The sequence below is a fragment of the Schistocerca cancellata genome, chromosome 3, assembly GCF_023864275.1.
Source record: "Schistocerca cancellata isolate TAMUIC-IGC-003103 chromosome 3, iqSchCanc2.1, whole genome shotgun sequence".
NCBI classification, from domain to species: domain Eukaryota; kingdom Metazoa; phylum Arthropoda; class Insecta; order Orthoptera; family Acrididae; genus Schistocerca; species Schistocerca cancellata.
Window position 1 is genome coordinate 282,473,503 of NC_064628.1, and position 17,052 is coordinate 282,490,554.

General features: G+C 41.1%; 1 protein-coding gene across 1 annotated transcript in view; it reads left to right on the top strand.

Annotated features, from left to right (window-relative positions):
* Positions 1-297: 297 nt before the first annotated feature.
* Positions 298-17,052, top strand: part of LOC126176266 (UDP-glycosyltransferase UGT5-like) — an 80,362-nt gene continuing 63,607 nt past the window's right edge. The window contains exons 1-2 of the mRNA XM_049923414.1: positions 298-483; positions 9,930-10,114. Of these exons, the coding sequence (XP_049779371.1) occupies positions 298-483; positions 9,930-10,114 (371 nt within the window). The remainder of the gene's footprint in view (positions 484-9,929; positions 10,115-17,052) is intronic.

Sequence of the window (17,052 nt, forward strand, 5' to 3'; positions counted from 1 at the left end):
TGTGTGATGTCCTTAGGTTAGTTAGGTTTAAGTAGCTCTAAGTTCTAGGGGACTTATGACCACAGCAGTTGAGTCCCATAGTGCTCAGAGCCATTTAAACCAATGCCACGATTTACTATAGTCGGAAGCGTCACATGAGCGCCTGTTATCGGTTTTATATCACCTATGGTGCTCCAAATCATCCTCGCTGTTTTTTTAAGCAAGAATTTTATAATTTGTTATGTGAGCTTATTATTTTTATGTCATTGTTGATGTACATAGTGCTTTCTTCTCCGCCACCACTTACAGCTGGCGATTATGAGGACAACGTTGCTGTTGGCAGCCGCCTGCCTGCTGGCGCTGGGTGACAGGTGTCTGGGGGCCAGGATCCTGGCAGCGGTGCCCACCCCCTCCATCAGCCACCAGCTGCCACTGAGGACGGTGCTGCTGGAACTGGCCAGGCGGGGCCACCAGGTCACCTTCATCACGACCCACCCAGTTCACGTAAGCCCGCCAGCATTCTGTGCATTCGTCTTTAACAAAATTCGACTTTTCTCAGTCTTTATGAGGGAAAAAAATCAAGAGATCTATTAAATATTCCTTATGTGACAGTAACAAATGGCATTTAATCTGATGGAATTACATTTTCGTCGAGACATAAGACTCTCAACTTTATCTTCGATAATGATGGAAGCTGAAGAGATGAATTAAAGGATTTGAACCCAGGTCGTCTGCTTATTATACAGATTGATAAACATTACATCACCATAACAGTATGGCTAAGACCGCTGGATTGACCTCTCTCTATATATAATATATATATGTCATGAGATCAATAGATCTGCTGGAATTACGCACAAAGCTGGGCTTGTGTTCCAATAGTAGACAAGCTCAGCAATGATGATAGTTTAAGAAGTGGAAAGTGACCTGAAGGCGTGAACTTGTGTTTGGGAGAGCATTGGACTTGGGGGAGTCCACGCAATTCCGTTAGCTGCACTGCTACGGTGGTATAATGGTTAGCTTACCCGTATAATAAACTAGGGCTCTGGGTTGCACTCGCGGCCATGCAACAAATTTTAGTCAAAAATTCCTAAGGGACAAAACTGCTGAGGTCATCAGTTTCTAGACTTACACGCTACTTAAACTAAGCTAAACTACCTTATGATAAGAACAGCACACACGCACCCATGCCGGAGGGAGGCCTCGAACCTCCAGGGAGTGTGGCCGCGCAATCCGTGACATGGGCCTCAAACCGCACGGCCACTACGCGCGGCAAATTTTAAACCATCTTAAGCTTCTATCATTATCTAATTCGCATTTGATTATTATAACGTATCCAGGAATAGGTCAAGAGGTAATCTGCGTTGATTGACGCTGTGAGCAACAAAATACGATTGGAGAATGAGAGGTAACTTTACATTACCATTATGTTATATAAGTCATACAGATGCCGTTAAAAAATTTTAATTGGGAATGAACAAAGGAGCTACTGCAGGCAGTCAAAGAATTTAACACATGAACAGAATGTTATATAATGATTTTAATTACACACTGCAGGAAAAAAGTAGTGAACCCTTTTAGAGATTCCCAATTGACTCAAGATTTATTGTTGCAACAGTGACCATGAAGAACATTAAATTATTATATTTACAGATCAGTGGCACAACGAGTTCTGAGGTACCTGAAACAACCATATTAGTACGTGTTGTGGCCTCCACGGGCGGCAATGCAGACGCTGACTTTGGCATCGTACAGATGGCCAATACTGTCCTGGGATCCGTTACGCCACACCAGCTCGACCAGTTCACGTAGTTCTGTAAGGGTTGTTGGGTGGCGAGTCACGCGACGCACTACTTGTCCCATCATATCCCATACGCGCTCAATTGGAGTGATACTGAACATGAAAGTTGTTGCACGTCTTACACATCATGTTAAGTTTCACAGGCAGTGTATGGCAGAGCAGTGTCCTGTTGCAACAACACATCCACTTCCTATTGTAAGAATGGCAAAAGAATGGGTCTAACAATTCTGCACGTACCGAGCGCTAGGTAGTATTCCTCCCGAAACACCGAAAGTGAAAGAGTTTTAGCTTATCGCATCCCAGATCATAAGGCCTGATGTGGGGCAGTATGTCTTGGACCAATGCACTTTATGAGACAGCGCTCACCAGGTTTACATCGTAAGCACAAACGACCATCACCTGCGTGCAGGTAGAATCTGCTTTCATCGCTGAAGACCACGGCGCGTTGATCCCTCTTCCAAGTGATCCTCTGACGGTACCTGTGGACTCATGCAAGTCCATGCTGTGGCATGAGTGAAAGATGGTCTAGAGATGTGCATGCCTGAAGTCTCACTGCTAATAACTGGTTCACAACAGTTCGTGTTGACACGTCTGGGCTCACAAGCCCTTCTATCCGTGCTGTGGTAGCTGTACGATCTGCCACTGCTGACCTTATAATACGACGACCATGGCGAGCATCTGTGGCGCGTGGACATTCAGAACCTCGTCTAGGGGTGTGAAAATGTACACGTGACCTCTGACAACAGTATCGTTTCACAAGTGACACAGCACGTCCCATTTGTGTGGCAATTCTCCGAAAGGACCATCCCGTCATTCGTAAGGCCACAATTTGACCCCTTTAAAACACGCATGTTTGGCAGTAGGAAACACGAGTGCGTCTCTGTGGCATGATTGCCTTCTTGCTTCACACGTTTGCAGCTCGTAGAGTCTTCTAGTTGTGAGCATTCCCTATTACATGGTAGACATATGTGTCGCCCTGTTAGCTATGCCACTACGCTTTCTGTTGGCAGACGACATTGGAACCATTATAATTACACCTACTATCCTTCAGATGGCTTATGCCACCACTGGACCAACATCGATGTCTTCTCTCCGGCTGCACGAATATTTTTCCAGCAGTGCATAATCCTTAAAATATCAGTGATGCTGACTATCAGATATGCATCACTATGAATTCCTTATTACTGTAGAAATGTATCGTGAGCAACGTACACAATGTCACTTGACGTAGTCCGCTGTCTGTTGCAAAGTATCGGGACACTCCTACGTAAAGCGGAATGAACCAGTAGATGTGACGAGAGGCGGACACACCAGTATAAAAGGAGGTGGGATGTTGTGTGTCGTCAGTAAGGTATCGGTCGGTCGGGAGATCTCGGTGACTTTGAATGTGGACAAGTCATTGGACGTCACCTTAGCTACAAATCCAGTATGGACAACCAACCCTTTGAAAGATGTCCAAGTCGACTGTAGGTCATGTGACTGTGAGGTGGAAACGGGGAGGAAGAGCCACAACTACACCAAAACCAGGCAAACCATATGTGCTCAAAGAGATGGACCGTCGAGCACTGCTGAAGGTGGTTGTAAAAAATCGCTTGAAATCAGACGAAGGAATCACTCGTGTGTTCCAGACTGCTACTGGCAGTCCAGGTCCAGGTTACACAACGACTGTGCGTAAGGAGTTAAACCGAACGGGGCACGGAGGTTGTGTAAAGAGAGACGTCACTGGAAACGAGTGGTTTGGAATGACGAATCACACTATACTCTGTAAAATCCAAAGGAAGAGTTTGGATTTGGGGAAGAATGATATCTGATATCATGTGTAGTGTCTACCAACCCTACCACAACAAAGGTCAAAAATTAATTATGATTGTAGTGTGGCTCACGCTGCTAAATATTGCATTTTCGGGCAACAAAAAAGTTATATTATGTGGCAGGTGTCATTAGAGCACAGTTAATAAAGTCATTTCTTGAAATAATGAGTAAACTAGGCACTCATCTTTTCATGTTTCCCACGCTGGTCTCGTTGTGAACTCATGGCTCAATCGTCGAAAATCTAGGTAGTGATGATTACAAGCTCGGATGCAAAGAGGCCTAGGTGTTATTCTGCGATATTCAAAAGTTTTATAGATGTGTTTCATAAACCATTCTTGAAGATTAAACTTTTGCAAGTTAGGAAAATAGTGATGTAAAAAAGTAATCAGCACTCCGAATTTAAGTTACACCTATTTTTTATTACTTTTGTTGCAACATCACTTCACAATATAAAACATACTTGAAAATATCTTCCTCACTGTTAAAGTTCACATTTTATAAACTGACTACAATTTGCGTCTTTTCAACATGACGACCAAGACTTGACTCTCTAATAACCGCTTACGCGCCCAAAAATCAGAGTTACAAGTACGTCAAAGATCATAGTGACAAAAGAAAGAATACACATAAGAATAATATCATTGCAATATAAACATATCGATGTATCAAAGTACCTCTACATTAATGAAATCAAATCTGAATGTTGTCACAGAAATATGTTAACTATTTTACAGAAACACAGTAGAATATTGCTGGTATCGAGAGGTTGAGGAGAGGTGCCGTAATGGTTACGTAATTCAAGTACCATTACAAGTGGCAACAGCAAAATACGGGGTGGTGCAACGTTATGGTGCTGTTAGTCGTCGTTAGGGAGTAGTTCCCCAACTGCGCTTGAGAAAACGTTGAATGTGGGTAGATATGAACACGTGTCTCCGTCTAGTAGAGGAACAGTTCGGAGACGATGACTGAATCAGCGTGACAGTGGACCCTGTCATAAAGCAACATCTGTGAGACAATGGTCTGTGGACAGTAATACTCCTGAAATGGATTAGCCTGCTTAGAATAGTGATGTGAACTCAGTGGGACATCTTTTATGTCGACTTTGCTCCAGATACCAGCGTCCAACATCACTAATCGTCTAGCTTCGGTTCTTTAGAAAGAAGGTTTTGCCATTCCTCCACAGACATTCAGACACTTCACTGAAAGCGTACCCAAGACATTTCAATTGTGGACACATATCATATTAATGTCCACTAATATGTGTCCAGATAATTTTTATCAAATAGACCCAGCGGTTTACGCCCTCTGAGTCACACCTCCAGTGGCCCTGGACTACAAGTGCCTCTGCCACCGCGATCCAGAACGCCAATCGGCTGACACAAAGCTCACTCGCACTCAGAGCCTCTTTGCTATGAGACGCTACGCAGATGTGCCGCAGCTCTGACACCGTCCTTCGTGCTTTACTTCAGAGAGCCTCATCGTTTTACTGTTGTAATGGCTCTGAGCACTATGGGACTCAACATCTTAGGTCATAAGTCCCCTAGAAGTTAGAACTACTTAAACCTAACTCACCTAAGGACATCACACACACCCATGCCCGAGGCAGGATTCGAACCTGCGACTTACTGTTGTAATAGCTGGAATTACTTCCGCCGCATTATTTATAATGACTCTTCGTATGCTTGCAGAAGTTAAACTTAAGTAAATCTTCTGTTTACTGTGTTAAATGGTTCACTAATTATTTTCGCTGCTGTCCAGCTTTCCTATGACGCACCATTCTGTAGTCCACTTTTCCTTACGTAGCATTCGAAGTCGTACACAACACTGGTCACGAGCCAATTGATGGTGAGCTAACAGAGACGCACATGTGGCCACCCGCTGATGTTTGTGAGTTTGCCTGAGAGCATGCTGTACCTATACATCCTATTTTTGAACTTTCCCCGCTGCATGTAAATGTCGCACGATGGTGGAATGATCCCAGTTCATTACATTTGCCAGTTCTCGAGCACACTGATCTGGATCATTGGGGATTATTGTGTTTCAGTGATCTTCATTAAACTTCCAATGTCTTCCTGAACGCGAAGCCCCTTAAAACCAGAAAATCATTTCTTGTTGTGCTCCGTCTACACACGTACTCTGCCCATACACGGCACAAATATTTTTGGCTATCTCCTCTGCTGTCCCGCCCGCGCTGCCGACGTCCCTCTATTGAACTCAAATAGAAGATTATGTCGGAAATGTTATTTATTAATTTTTTTATCTTACGTGCCTAGTTCCGTAGCATCAAATTTAGGAGTAAATCTGCGTGGTCATGGAACGTGTCAGTACATGAAATTGCAACAGAAAAGTAATAATAGATAAACTAAAATATTTGTAAAGCCTAAAAGACGACAAACTATAAGTTTATATAAATGCAATCAACACAGAAATCAACTCAATTTTTCAAGGAAATTCCCGACAGAATAGAAGGAGTGACTCGTGAGGAAAATATTCAGTTTTTATTTGAAAATTCGTGGGTTGCTGCTAAGATATTTGAATTCTTGTGGTAGCTTACTGACAATGTATGCAATGGAATAATGCTCGCCTTTCTAGAGAAGAATCAAAGAAGTTCGATCCAAACGCAGATTTGCGTCTCGTATTACCTGAGTGACAGCTGATAATTCTTGGGAATAAGCTGATAATGTTAATAAGAAACGGCAAAAACCCAGACTAATGAATAGGGGTCGATAAGAAGTTCGCGAACTTACACGAATTATTGCCATAATCATCCGTTTCTGAGCCAAAAATACTCTTTGAGAATGGAAAGAGTTACCCAAATATAATACGGTACGTCATAAGCGAATGAAAATAAGCAACGTAGACTACATATCGTGTTGAACTATCACTTACTTCAGATACCTTTCGAATAGTAAAAATTGCAGCATTAAGTCTTCGAACAAGATCTTGAACATCGGCTTTCCACGACAGTTTGCTATCTATCTGAACACCTAGAAATTTGAAATTTTCGGTCTCACTAACCATATACGCATTAAGTGTAATCGAAACGTCAGGTTTTGTTGAATTGCGTGTTAGAAACTGTAAGACCTGAGTCTTACTGTGATTCAGTGTTAGTTTATTTCCTACATGCCATGAATTTATTTTTTGAAGTACACTATTTGAAACAGTACCAACATTGCACACACCGTCCTTTACAACCAAGCTAATGCCACGACCAAACAAATATTTTAGAATCTCGTGTGGTGCTAGAAGGCATATCATATATGTAAATAAGGAAGGGGAGTGGCCCCAGCACTGATGCCTGGGGCATCCTATTTAACTGTGCCCCACTCGGATCATTGCCATTCTCAATACTGATGAGAATGACCTTTTGCTGTCCGTTCGTAAAGTAAGAGGTGAACTAATTGTGAGCTACTTCGCATGTTCCATAACGGTCCAACTTCTGGAGCAATATTTTGCAATCAGCGCTATCAAACGCCCTAGTTAATTCAAGAAAGATGCCTAGCGTTCTAAACCTTTTGTTTCATTCGTCCAGAACCTCACAGAGAAAAGATATTATAGCCTTTTCAGTTGTTAAATCACTTCTAATACAAAGTGTACATTTGACAGCAAATTATGTGGAACGAAATGATCAGTTTTCCCTACATAGACATCCTTTTCAATTACTTTAGTAAACACTGATAGCGTAGAAATAGGTCTAAAATTGTCTAAATTATCGTTCTCTCCCTTTTCATAAAGCGGCTTCAATGAGTGCTTTAATCGTTCAGGAAACCCACCACTCCTGAAGGAAGATTTACAAATATGGCTAAGTGCAAGGCTAACATGTGCAGCATAGTATTTTAGTACTCTGCTAGAAACTCCATCATATCCACGGGAGTCCTTAGTCTCCTCTGATTTAATTATTGACTCAGTTTCCCCTTTGTCATTGTCATGGAGGCGTATTTCAGATATCAGTCCCGGAAAGCCGTTTTCCAAAACAGTTATATGATTCCCTGTAGAAACTAACTTTTTATTTACTTTGTTCAAAAAGTGATTGTTAAATACAGTGCGGATATATGATTTATCAGTAACAGAAACGTTATTAGTACATAGTGACTTTGTATCCTCGGTCTTGTGCTGCTGACGAGACACTTCCTTAACGACTGACCATATGGTTTTAATTTTATCCTGTGAATTAGTTTTTATTTTTGCATGCCACATACTCTTTGCCATCGTAATAACAATTTTAGCACCTTACAGTACTGTTTGCGATGGGCTACTGAAGCTCGATTGTTACTGCTTTTAACATTTTGATGTAATTCCCACTTCGTTCCACATGGCATCCTTATCTGACCAGTCAGGCTCCCAGGCTCCTTTTACTACTAGTACCCTGCTTTGAATGTTCTAATGGCAGGCAGCAATCAAAGAGCATGAGTAATGTGTCAAGGAAAGCAGTATATTTATCATCTATGTTATCAGCACTATAATCATTCTGCCACTCTTGTTCCTTAACGAGGTTTAAAAAAACACTCTATTGCCACTAGATTAGCTTTTCTACGCATTTTATTATTATATACATCGTTTGTTTGAGTACAAAAACCTTTTAGTGTTAAAATTTGTGCATCATGGTCTGAAAGACCAGTTACATTATTACGCTTTTGCGCAAGAAGAATAAATAGAAATATTGCGTATGGTTGCGCTACTGTTCCCTTTGGCCTAGTTGAAAAAACTACATTCTGCATCAGATCATATGAATTTAGATCTTCCAACCCCCTTTTTCTTACACAATCACACACAAAATTAATACTGAAGCCACCACGTACAATTTATTTTCGGACTTCCTATAAAGTGAACAAAGAACCCTGTCTAACCTGAGCAGAAACGCTCTGAAGTCAGAGTTAAGAACGTATAAAACAATAACAATTGAAAGTTAAGTCTCATTAAATTTAGGTATCCCTGCACAACATAAAAATGAGTGTTCAAAGCAATGGTGTGACACATCTATGGACTGAAATGGAATACTGCTTTTACTTACATGGCCACTCCCCCATTCTGCAAAGAACTCCTTGAAAAAGAACCAGCTAATCTGTACTGGTCAATAAAGCCTCTGGACTGTCATATTATTCAGGTGGTGCTCTTTTATACCAATAATGTCAGAGTCAACATCTATAAGCAGTTCACTAACTTTGTCTCAAATACTGATGTGTTGGCAAATGTGCCAACACCTTGTAGATAGAGGAGGCCGAAATGCACGCTATAATCTAACGCAGACGGGCGTGAGGTCTGGAACAGGATACGTAATGAATGCTATAAAGAAAAGTACGTAGCTCCAGGAATACTTAACTTTTAATCCATCATTTGTATACAGCGTTCTTGATGATACAAGTGAGACTCTCTATAGAAATGGTTAATGGCGCCTTGCTAGGTCGTAGCCATGGACTTAGCTGAAGGCTATTCTAACTATCTCTCGGCAAATGAGAGAAAGGCTTCGTCAGTGTAGTCGCTAGCAAAGTCGTCGTACAACTGGGGACGAGTGCTAGTACGTCTCTCTAGACCTGCCGTGTGGTGGCGCTCGGTCTGCAATTACTGACAGTGGCGACACGCGGGTCCGACATGTACTAATGGACCGCGGCCGATTTAAAGCTACCACCTAGCAAGTGTGGTGTCTGGCGGTGACACCACAAATACCTCTCATATTTTGATGAAATATGCTAATTCCTTCACTACTTGGATACTTGACTTTCTTTGAAGGTGGTTCCTTTGTTAGGGAGACTTTCTTTAAGCAGCGATAACTATCAGCTGACTTTAGTCTAACAAATGTGCATCTATAACACTAACTACTACAGGAATTTTCCCATGACTGATCCCACCAACACACACTACACTATCACCTGCAAGCTTTACGTCCAAGTCCCATACCTAGTGATGTGCAGGCCATGCCTAGTGAAACCCAATCTACAGATTTTCCCAATTGCTAGTCCACTTCCTAGTGTCCACAGGTCCAATCACTATCTACAAGCGGCAAAATAACAATATGGAAACTCAAACAGCAACAGTGAACTACAAATAAAAAAAAATTAGATAAATAAATCCACAGCATACAGTATACCAAACTGCAAAACAAAAAATTTACGAAGTTTTGCACCAACCTTTAAAATTTTCGTTCTGCTGCTACAATATAGTGAAATAGTACATAACCACATCTCAGAAACACGTCTGTAAACAAGTACAGTGAATAAATTAGTTATATATTGTATTGAGTTATATTGCATAAAACATTTTTTTAATATGTTGGTATATTATATTTGATTGCTGTGTTCTCATCGTCTCAACTCAATATACATTTCCCTATTTGTTTCAGGCTACCATTGCAAACTACACTGAGGTCGACCTTTCAGAGAGTTATAGAAACTTCATAGAAAATTTTGACCTCAATGAACTGCCCGATGCAACGTCTCCTGTGGCATTTTTTCAAATGCTTCTTGACGGGGCGAGATATGGCTGCCAGTTTCAGTTTGGTTTGACACTTATGAAAGAGTTCTTGAAGTAAGTTCAATCATCTTTGTTTGCTGTTCTGAAAAAAAAAAATGAAGTGTTCTGAGAGTCAAAATAGACCGTGCCCTGTTCCTCTACATGTGGATGTGTATTTCGTGTTCTCCAGTTCAGTGCCGCCTCGAGGCGGTAAATGCCAACCAAGAACAGAAAGAAATAATACAGAGATGTCACGCTGATACCGTGTGCACCCCCTCCACCCTTGATAACGCTCTCAGTTAGGAGAGGAAGAGAGTCGACAAGTTTCTTCACGTATGTCATATCCGGTTAAGACCGCTTATTGATGCTTAGACCCGGTCGAGCTGCCAGACTGAGAGGATGTTGACTGCTGCGCTTCTGTCGCTGTTCTAGATAGTCCAACATTTTCTGTGGGATTAAAATCGGGTGATTTAGCGGTACAGTCGATACACGATAGATTGACTGAGTATTTGTGAGACCACAAGCCTTTGCACGCCGATATGTGATTGTGGCAGTTGTCATCTTGGAAGATGGGAGTGTCCAAACATACTCGTCATGAAAGTGCGTAAGGAAGGAAAACATTTAGTCGCCGAAAATGTTGAAATAAACGGTCTCGTTTACGTTGCTGATTTTTTTACTGATGAGTCAGATTTAAACACAGATTTTAACAACCACTTTCCGAATACTGCAGGTGAATTTCATAAAAACCTAGTTTCAGCAAAGAATCTTAGAAAATGGTTTTCCGAGACTGCCTTCTGAAGCTCTGTGATAATGAAAAAGGGGAGATTGAGTCAATAATTAAATCCCAGAAGGGTAAGGACCGTCACGGATAAGATGTGGTATCTAGCAGTGTACTAAAGCACTGTGCTGCATATCTCTTTAGAAATGATCAGTTTCCTGAACGATTTAAGTACTCAGTAGTGAAATCGCTTAACAAAAAAGGAGAATGGGACAATGTTGATAATTTTAGATGTGTTTCTGTATCATGGGTTTTTGCAGAAGTTGTTGACAGGGGTATGTGTATGTGGGTAATTCATCATTTCGGAGTACATAATTTGCTGCAGACCTACAGTTTGGTTTTAGAAGCGCTTTAACAACCGAACGTTGTATTCTTTTCTCTGTGAGGCACTGCACGGATGAAACAAAAAGTAGCGGACACTAGGCCTCTTCTCTGATTTAATTGAGGTGTTCGCTGTTTTTATTACAAAATAGTGCTGCAAGTGTTGTACCATTATAGAGTAAGAGGAACAGCTCACAACTGGATCCTCTCATACTTTAAGAACAGCAAAAAGATCTTTCTCCACAGTAATGAGAACAACTGTGTGGTTGCGTGTGATTAAGACATGGGTAAGTGATGGTCCGACAGTTGCAGTACTATATGGTCATAAAAACAATGTGACAGTTGAGTCCGCGGAAAATAAATTGATGCTAAATCATAGTAAGACTCAATTTTTACAGTTTCTAAACGCAATTTAACTAAAACTGCCGTTTGGGTTACACAGAATGGGCATATGTTTAGTGATTCTGAGCAGTCTAAATTTCTAGGCGTTTAGATAGATGGTAAGCTGTTATGGAAAGCCAGTGTTCAGGATATTGTTCAAATACTGAATACTGTTATATTTACCATTAGAACAGTATCTACCAGTAAGTGATACCTCAGCCCGAAAATTAATCTCCTTTGCTTATTTTCATTCGGTTATAATATAGGCATTATATTTTGGAGGAAGTTCTTCAGATTCGCAATGGTTACTTTTTGGCTCAGAAAGAAGAATAGTAACATGTAGTGTAGCGTCGCCAACGTGTTGTCGACTCTTGTTGCGGAATTCTCACACTGACCTCTCAATATACGTTTTCTTTAATGTCTATTTTTGTTAACAATATGAGCTTTATCCCAAGAATTTCAGCTTTCACTCAGTTAATGTTAGGCAGAAATACAATCTGCATTTAGATGGAATCCCTTTGTCTCTTGTAAAGAAAGGCGTACAGAATTCTGTTGCACCCATTTTCAATAAGCTATCATAAGAAGTCTTAGCAGCAGTCGTCATTCTTTCGGGTCTGATATGAAGAATTTCCTCGTGGGTCACTCCTTCTGTTTTGTCAGGAATTGCTGGAGAAAAATTAAGCTAATCCCTGTGTTGTGTTGTTGATTACGCCGTTATATATTCAGCAGCTTGTTGTCTGCATGATATTCGTTTAAATTTTATTTTATATATTATATATATATATATTATATATATTTTATATATTATTGAATTTAATTGATGAAAGGAGACAATATAAAAATGCAGTAAATGAAGCAGGCAAAAAGGAATACAAACGTCTCAAAAATGAAATCGACAGGAAGTGCAAAATGGCTAAGCAGGGATGGCTAGAGGACAAATGTAAGGATGTAGAGGCTTGTCTCACTAGGGGTAAGATAGATACTGCCTACAGGAAAATTAAAGAGACCTTTGGAGAGAAGAGAACCACTTGTATGAACATCAAGAGCTCAGATGGCAACCCAGTTCTAAGCAAAGAAGGGAAAGCAGAAAGGTGGAAGGAGTATATAGAGGGTTTATACAAGGGCGATGTACTTGAGGACAATATTATGGAAATGGAAGAGGATGTAGATGAAGATGAAATGGGAGATAAGATACTGCGTGAAGAGTTTGACAGAGCACTGAAAGACCTGAGTCAAAACAAGGCCCCGGGAGTAGACAACATTCCATTAGAACTACTGATGGCCTCAGGAGAGCCAGTCATGACAAAACTCTACCATCTGGTGAGCACGATGTATGAGACAGGCGAAATACCCTCAGACTTTAAGAAGAATATAATAATTCCAATCCCAAAGAAAGCAGGTGTTGACAGATGTGAAAGTTACCGAACTATCAGTTTAATAAGTCACAGCTGCAAAATACTAACGCGAATTCTTTACAGACGAATGGAAAAACTGGTAGAAGCCGACCTCGGGGAAGATCAGTTTGGATTCCGTAGAAATGTTGGAACACGTGAGGCAATACTGACCTTACGACTTATCTTGGAAGAAAGATTAAGAAAAGGCAAACCTACGTTTCTAGCATTTGTAGACTTAGAGAAAGCTTTTGACAATGTTGACTGGAATACTCTCTTTCAAATTCTGAAGGTGGCAGGGGTAAAATACAGGGAGCGAAAGGCTATTTACAGTTTGTACAGAAACCAGATGGCAGTTATAAGAGTCGAGGGGCATGAAAGGGAAGCAGTGATTGGGAAAGGAGTGAGACAGGGTTGTAGCCTCTCCCCGATGTTATTCAATCTGTATATTGAGCAAGCAGTAAAGGAAACAAAAGAAAAATTCGGAGTAGGTATTAAAATTCATGGAGAAGAAGTAAAAACTTTGAGGTTCGCCGATGACATTGTAATTCTGTCAGAGACAGCAAAGGACTTGGAAGAGCAGTTGAACGGAATGGACAGTGTCTTGAAAGGAGGATATAAGATGAACATCAACAAAAGCAAAACGAGGATAATGGAATGTAGTCAAATTAAGTCGGGTGATGCTGAGGGAATTAGATTAGGAAATGAGACACTTAAAGTAGTAAAGGAGTTTTGCTATTTAGGCAGTAAAATAACCGATGATGGTCGAAGTAGAGAGGATATAAAATGTAGACTGGCAATGGCAAGGAAAGCGTTTCACAAGAAGAGAAATTTGTTAACATCGAATATAGATTTAGGTGTCAGGAAGTCGTTTCTGAAAGTATTTGTATGGAGTGTAGCCATGTATGGAAGTGAGACATGGACGATAACTAGTTTGGACAAGAAGAGAATAGAAGCTTTCGAAATGTGGTGCTACAGAAGAATGCTGAAGATAAGGTGGGTAGATCACGTAACTAATGAGGAGGTATTGAATAGGATTGGGGAGAAGAGAAGTTTGTGGCACAACTTGACTAGAAGAAGGGATCGGTTGGTAGGACATGTTCTGAGGCATCGAGGGATCACAAATTTAGCATTGGAGGGCAGCGTGGAGGGTAAAAATCGTAGAGGGAGACCAAGAGATCAATACACTAAGCAGATTCAGAAGGATGTAGGTTGCAGTAGGTACTGGGAGATGAAGAAGCTTGCACAGGATAGAGTAGCATGGAGAGCTGCATCAAACCAGTCTCAGGACTGAAGACCACAACACAACATTATTAACTTTTCTCAAATCAATTTCATGTTCTGACTCGTTCCATGGCCATGAAAGTTTGCTTCTCAGCTTGGTCCTATGGAACTATATGCGTAAAATAAATAAATAAATAAAATTAATGTTCATAGTAACCTGAATCAGTGGGCTCAAGACATCGTGAAAAACACCCCTAATATATCGCATAACCGTTTCCGAGGTTCGACATGATTAGGAGGTATCCGATGACTTTTGTCACCTTAGTGTATAACCAATTGCTATATGCTCACCGCTTTACTGCCACAACGTACGCCAGTGCTGGAGGGTCATATAACCGCCGGTTACCAATTCCACACCACCTACAATGCTGCAAATAGGGGGAACAGAAATACGATGTGTCATCCTTCGTGTTGCCTTAGAATGTGGTAACAACTCCCTTGAATGATACGATGCGTTTTCTCACTCAGAATCGTTTTTAATTCTGTCTTGGAATGGAATAGTATTTACTGATTGTCATATCCTTCATTCAGTTCATCTTTCAATTTTACTTCTGATCTCGCAGAGATAGTTGAAATATTTTTGTATAAAACTTTCACAAACAGTTGATACTATTGAAAACGTTCTTCCCTTCAGGCTTTAATGACTATTTTATAGTCCAGTTTCTTCTAGACCAACGTGGATCCCTTAACCTACTGTCCTCTCATATAAGAAATAGGGGTATTTACGAGTAGTAAAGACGCTTTACTGGCCATAAGGGCACACGACACTTTAAGATCAGCACATACATTCTAACCATGAGCGAAATAATTTATTTTATATGAGTATATCGAGATAACTGTAAGTTTGCTTCGTATGTACAGAGTAGACAACGATTACTCTCCTACATGTGTCACCGTTGTGTAATAAAATAGTCTGAAAACTATTTTCTGATTACTGTATAAACAATTGCCACTCGTGCTTCTTACGTACAGTTCTAAATTCATTTACAGAACTGGAAATACGAGTATGTGATCAATATTGTGAACTACTTTCTTCTTTGAAAAATTGAGAAAACGTATATGTTTGCTCATGCTGCCAAGTAGTTATTTTCTTTGAACCTCGAACCAAACATTTCTTCTTTATTTTTCCTTATCCCCAAATCCCCAACCAAATCGCTTAGCTCCGTTCCCACAAATGTCTGTCGTTCTAAACTTCTCGAAGTTCATTTGCATCAGATTGGGTATTATTACAGTTACTCAGGATAAGGTCATAAAATACTTCTACGGTTAAGAAACTGGAGAGAGGCACTGACTCATCGGCTGAGTTGGAGACTATAGGATATCTTGATCACAGAGTATATTCCCAAACTACTAAAAGCAAATATTCGTCACGAAATCTGTAGTATTCCTCTAATATTTCTTAATTACAAGCTCATCACACATGTAACAAAAATTTCCAGGACAGTTTTAACAATCTTGACTAAACATTGTTCTAAACTTGTGTGCCGTAACCTATAACAATCAATAAATGCTGCTACTGCTAACGTACTTACTGCTCGTCCTGTATTAATATAACTTATATTACCGGATTATTGTATCTGAAACAAATTAAAATCCATAACAAAATACATGAAGCAGAAGAAGCAGACTCTGGAAGTTCAGGATCTATCACAGGATGTAACCACTGACCAGTAACGGGAGCAAGTTCCATTAGCGTTGCACACAGTAGAGCAGATATCCAGGGGAAACGTTTCCAAGTCGGTCACATAAAGTGGAGCCTAATGACAGAGTGCAACAGGGTGAAACGCAGAGTCCTGTAGAACCGAACGAGTTCAGCAGCAGGGGCGATGAGACAGCGGACAACGGCGTCTTGGCGTAGCTGGCGGTAATCGCTCGAGGCGGCTGCCCGAACAGCCTGACTTCGTCTGCTCTGTAGCCGGTTACACCGCCGTCTTTGTAGTTCTCCAGGCGTCTGTCTTGCCTGGCCAGCGTTCATGTTGCAAATTTACCGGTCGCTAAGCCCCTATGCTGTTTCGAATCCTGCCTCTGGCATGGATGTCAGTGATGTCCTTAGGTTAGTTAGGTTTAAGTAGTTCTAAGTTCTGGGGGACTGATGACCTAAGATGTTAAGTCCCATAGTGCTCAGAGCCATTTGAACCCATATGCTATTCATAGTCTCTAACGTCTTTGTGGCTTCATCCATTGATGGCAATGAAATAAGATGTGGCTGAAGTCCCATAGTGCTCAGAGCCATTTGAACCCCTATGTTATTCATAGTCTCTAACGTCTTTGCGGCTTCATCCATTGATGGCAATGAAATAAGATGTGGCTGATGTGTTGCCAAACCATTCAAACCTAGGTTTATGCAGCATCCAGCATCCAACCATCCTCGAGCTCTAAAGTGATGGCTGGGTGCCAATGAGGCTGACGCCCTAACCCGTGAGCGAGGACTGTATAAAGTTCTCTGAAGGTATACTGGGATCGTGCTGATGGACTGTGTGTGTCCAGCTGTAGGAGGCGGAGTCTTGCTGCCATGGAGCAACTAGGCAGAGCTTTCTCCGCTGATTGATGCTGTAGGGCACATAGTTAAAAAAGTGGTCAATGCTGTCCCTTACTTCTCCTCGTGTAGGCTCTGCGCCATTAGTATCTTTTAAACATCTTTACTAGCTATTACACTGTCTTCCGGCCACCCAGAGAAATTAAAGAAATGTTGTGACCGGCCTAGGATAACCTCGGTCTGAGAGCAACGGGAGTACAGGGTGGTCCATTGATCGTGACTGGGGCAAATATCCCACGAAATAAGAGTCAAACGAAAAAACTACAAAGAACGAATCTTGTCTAGCTTGAAGGGGGAAACTAGATGGCGCTACGGTTGACCC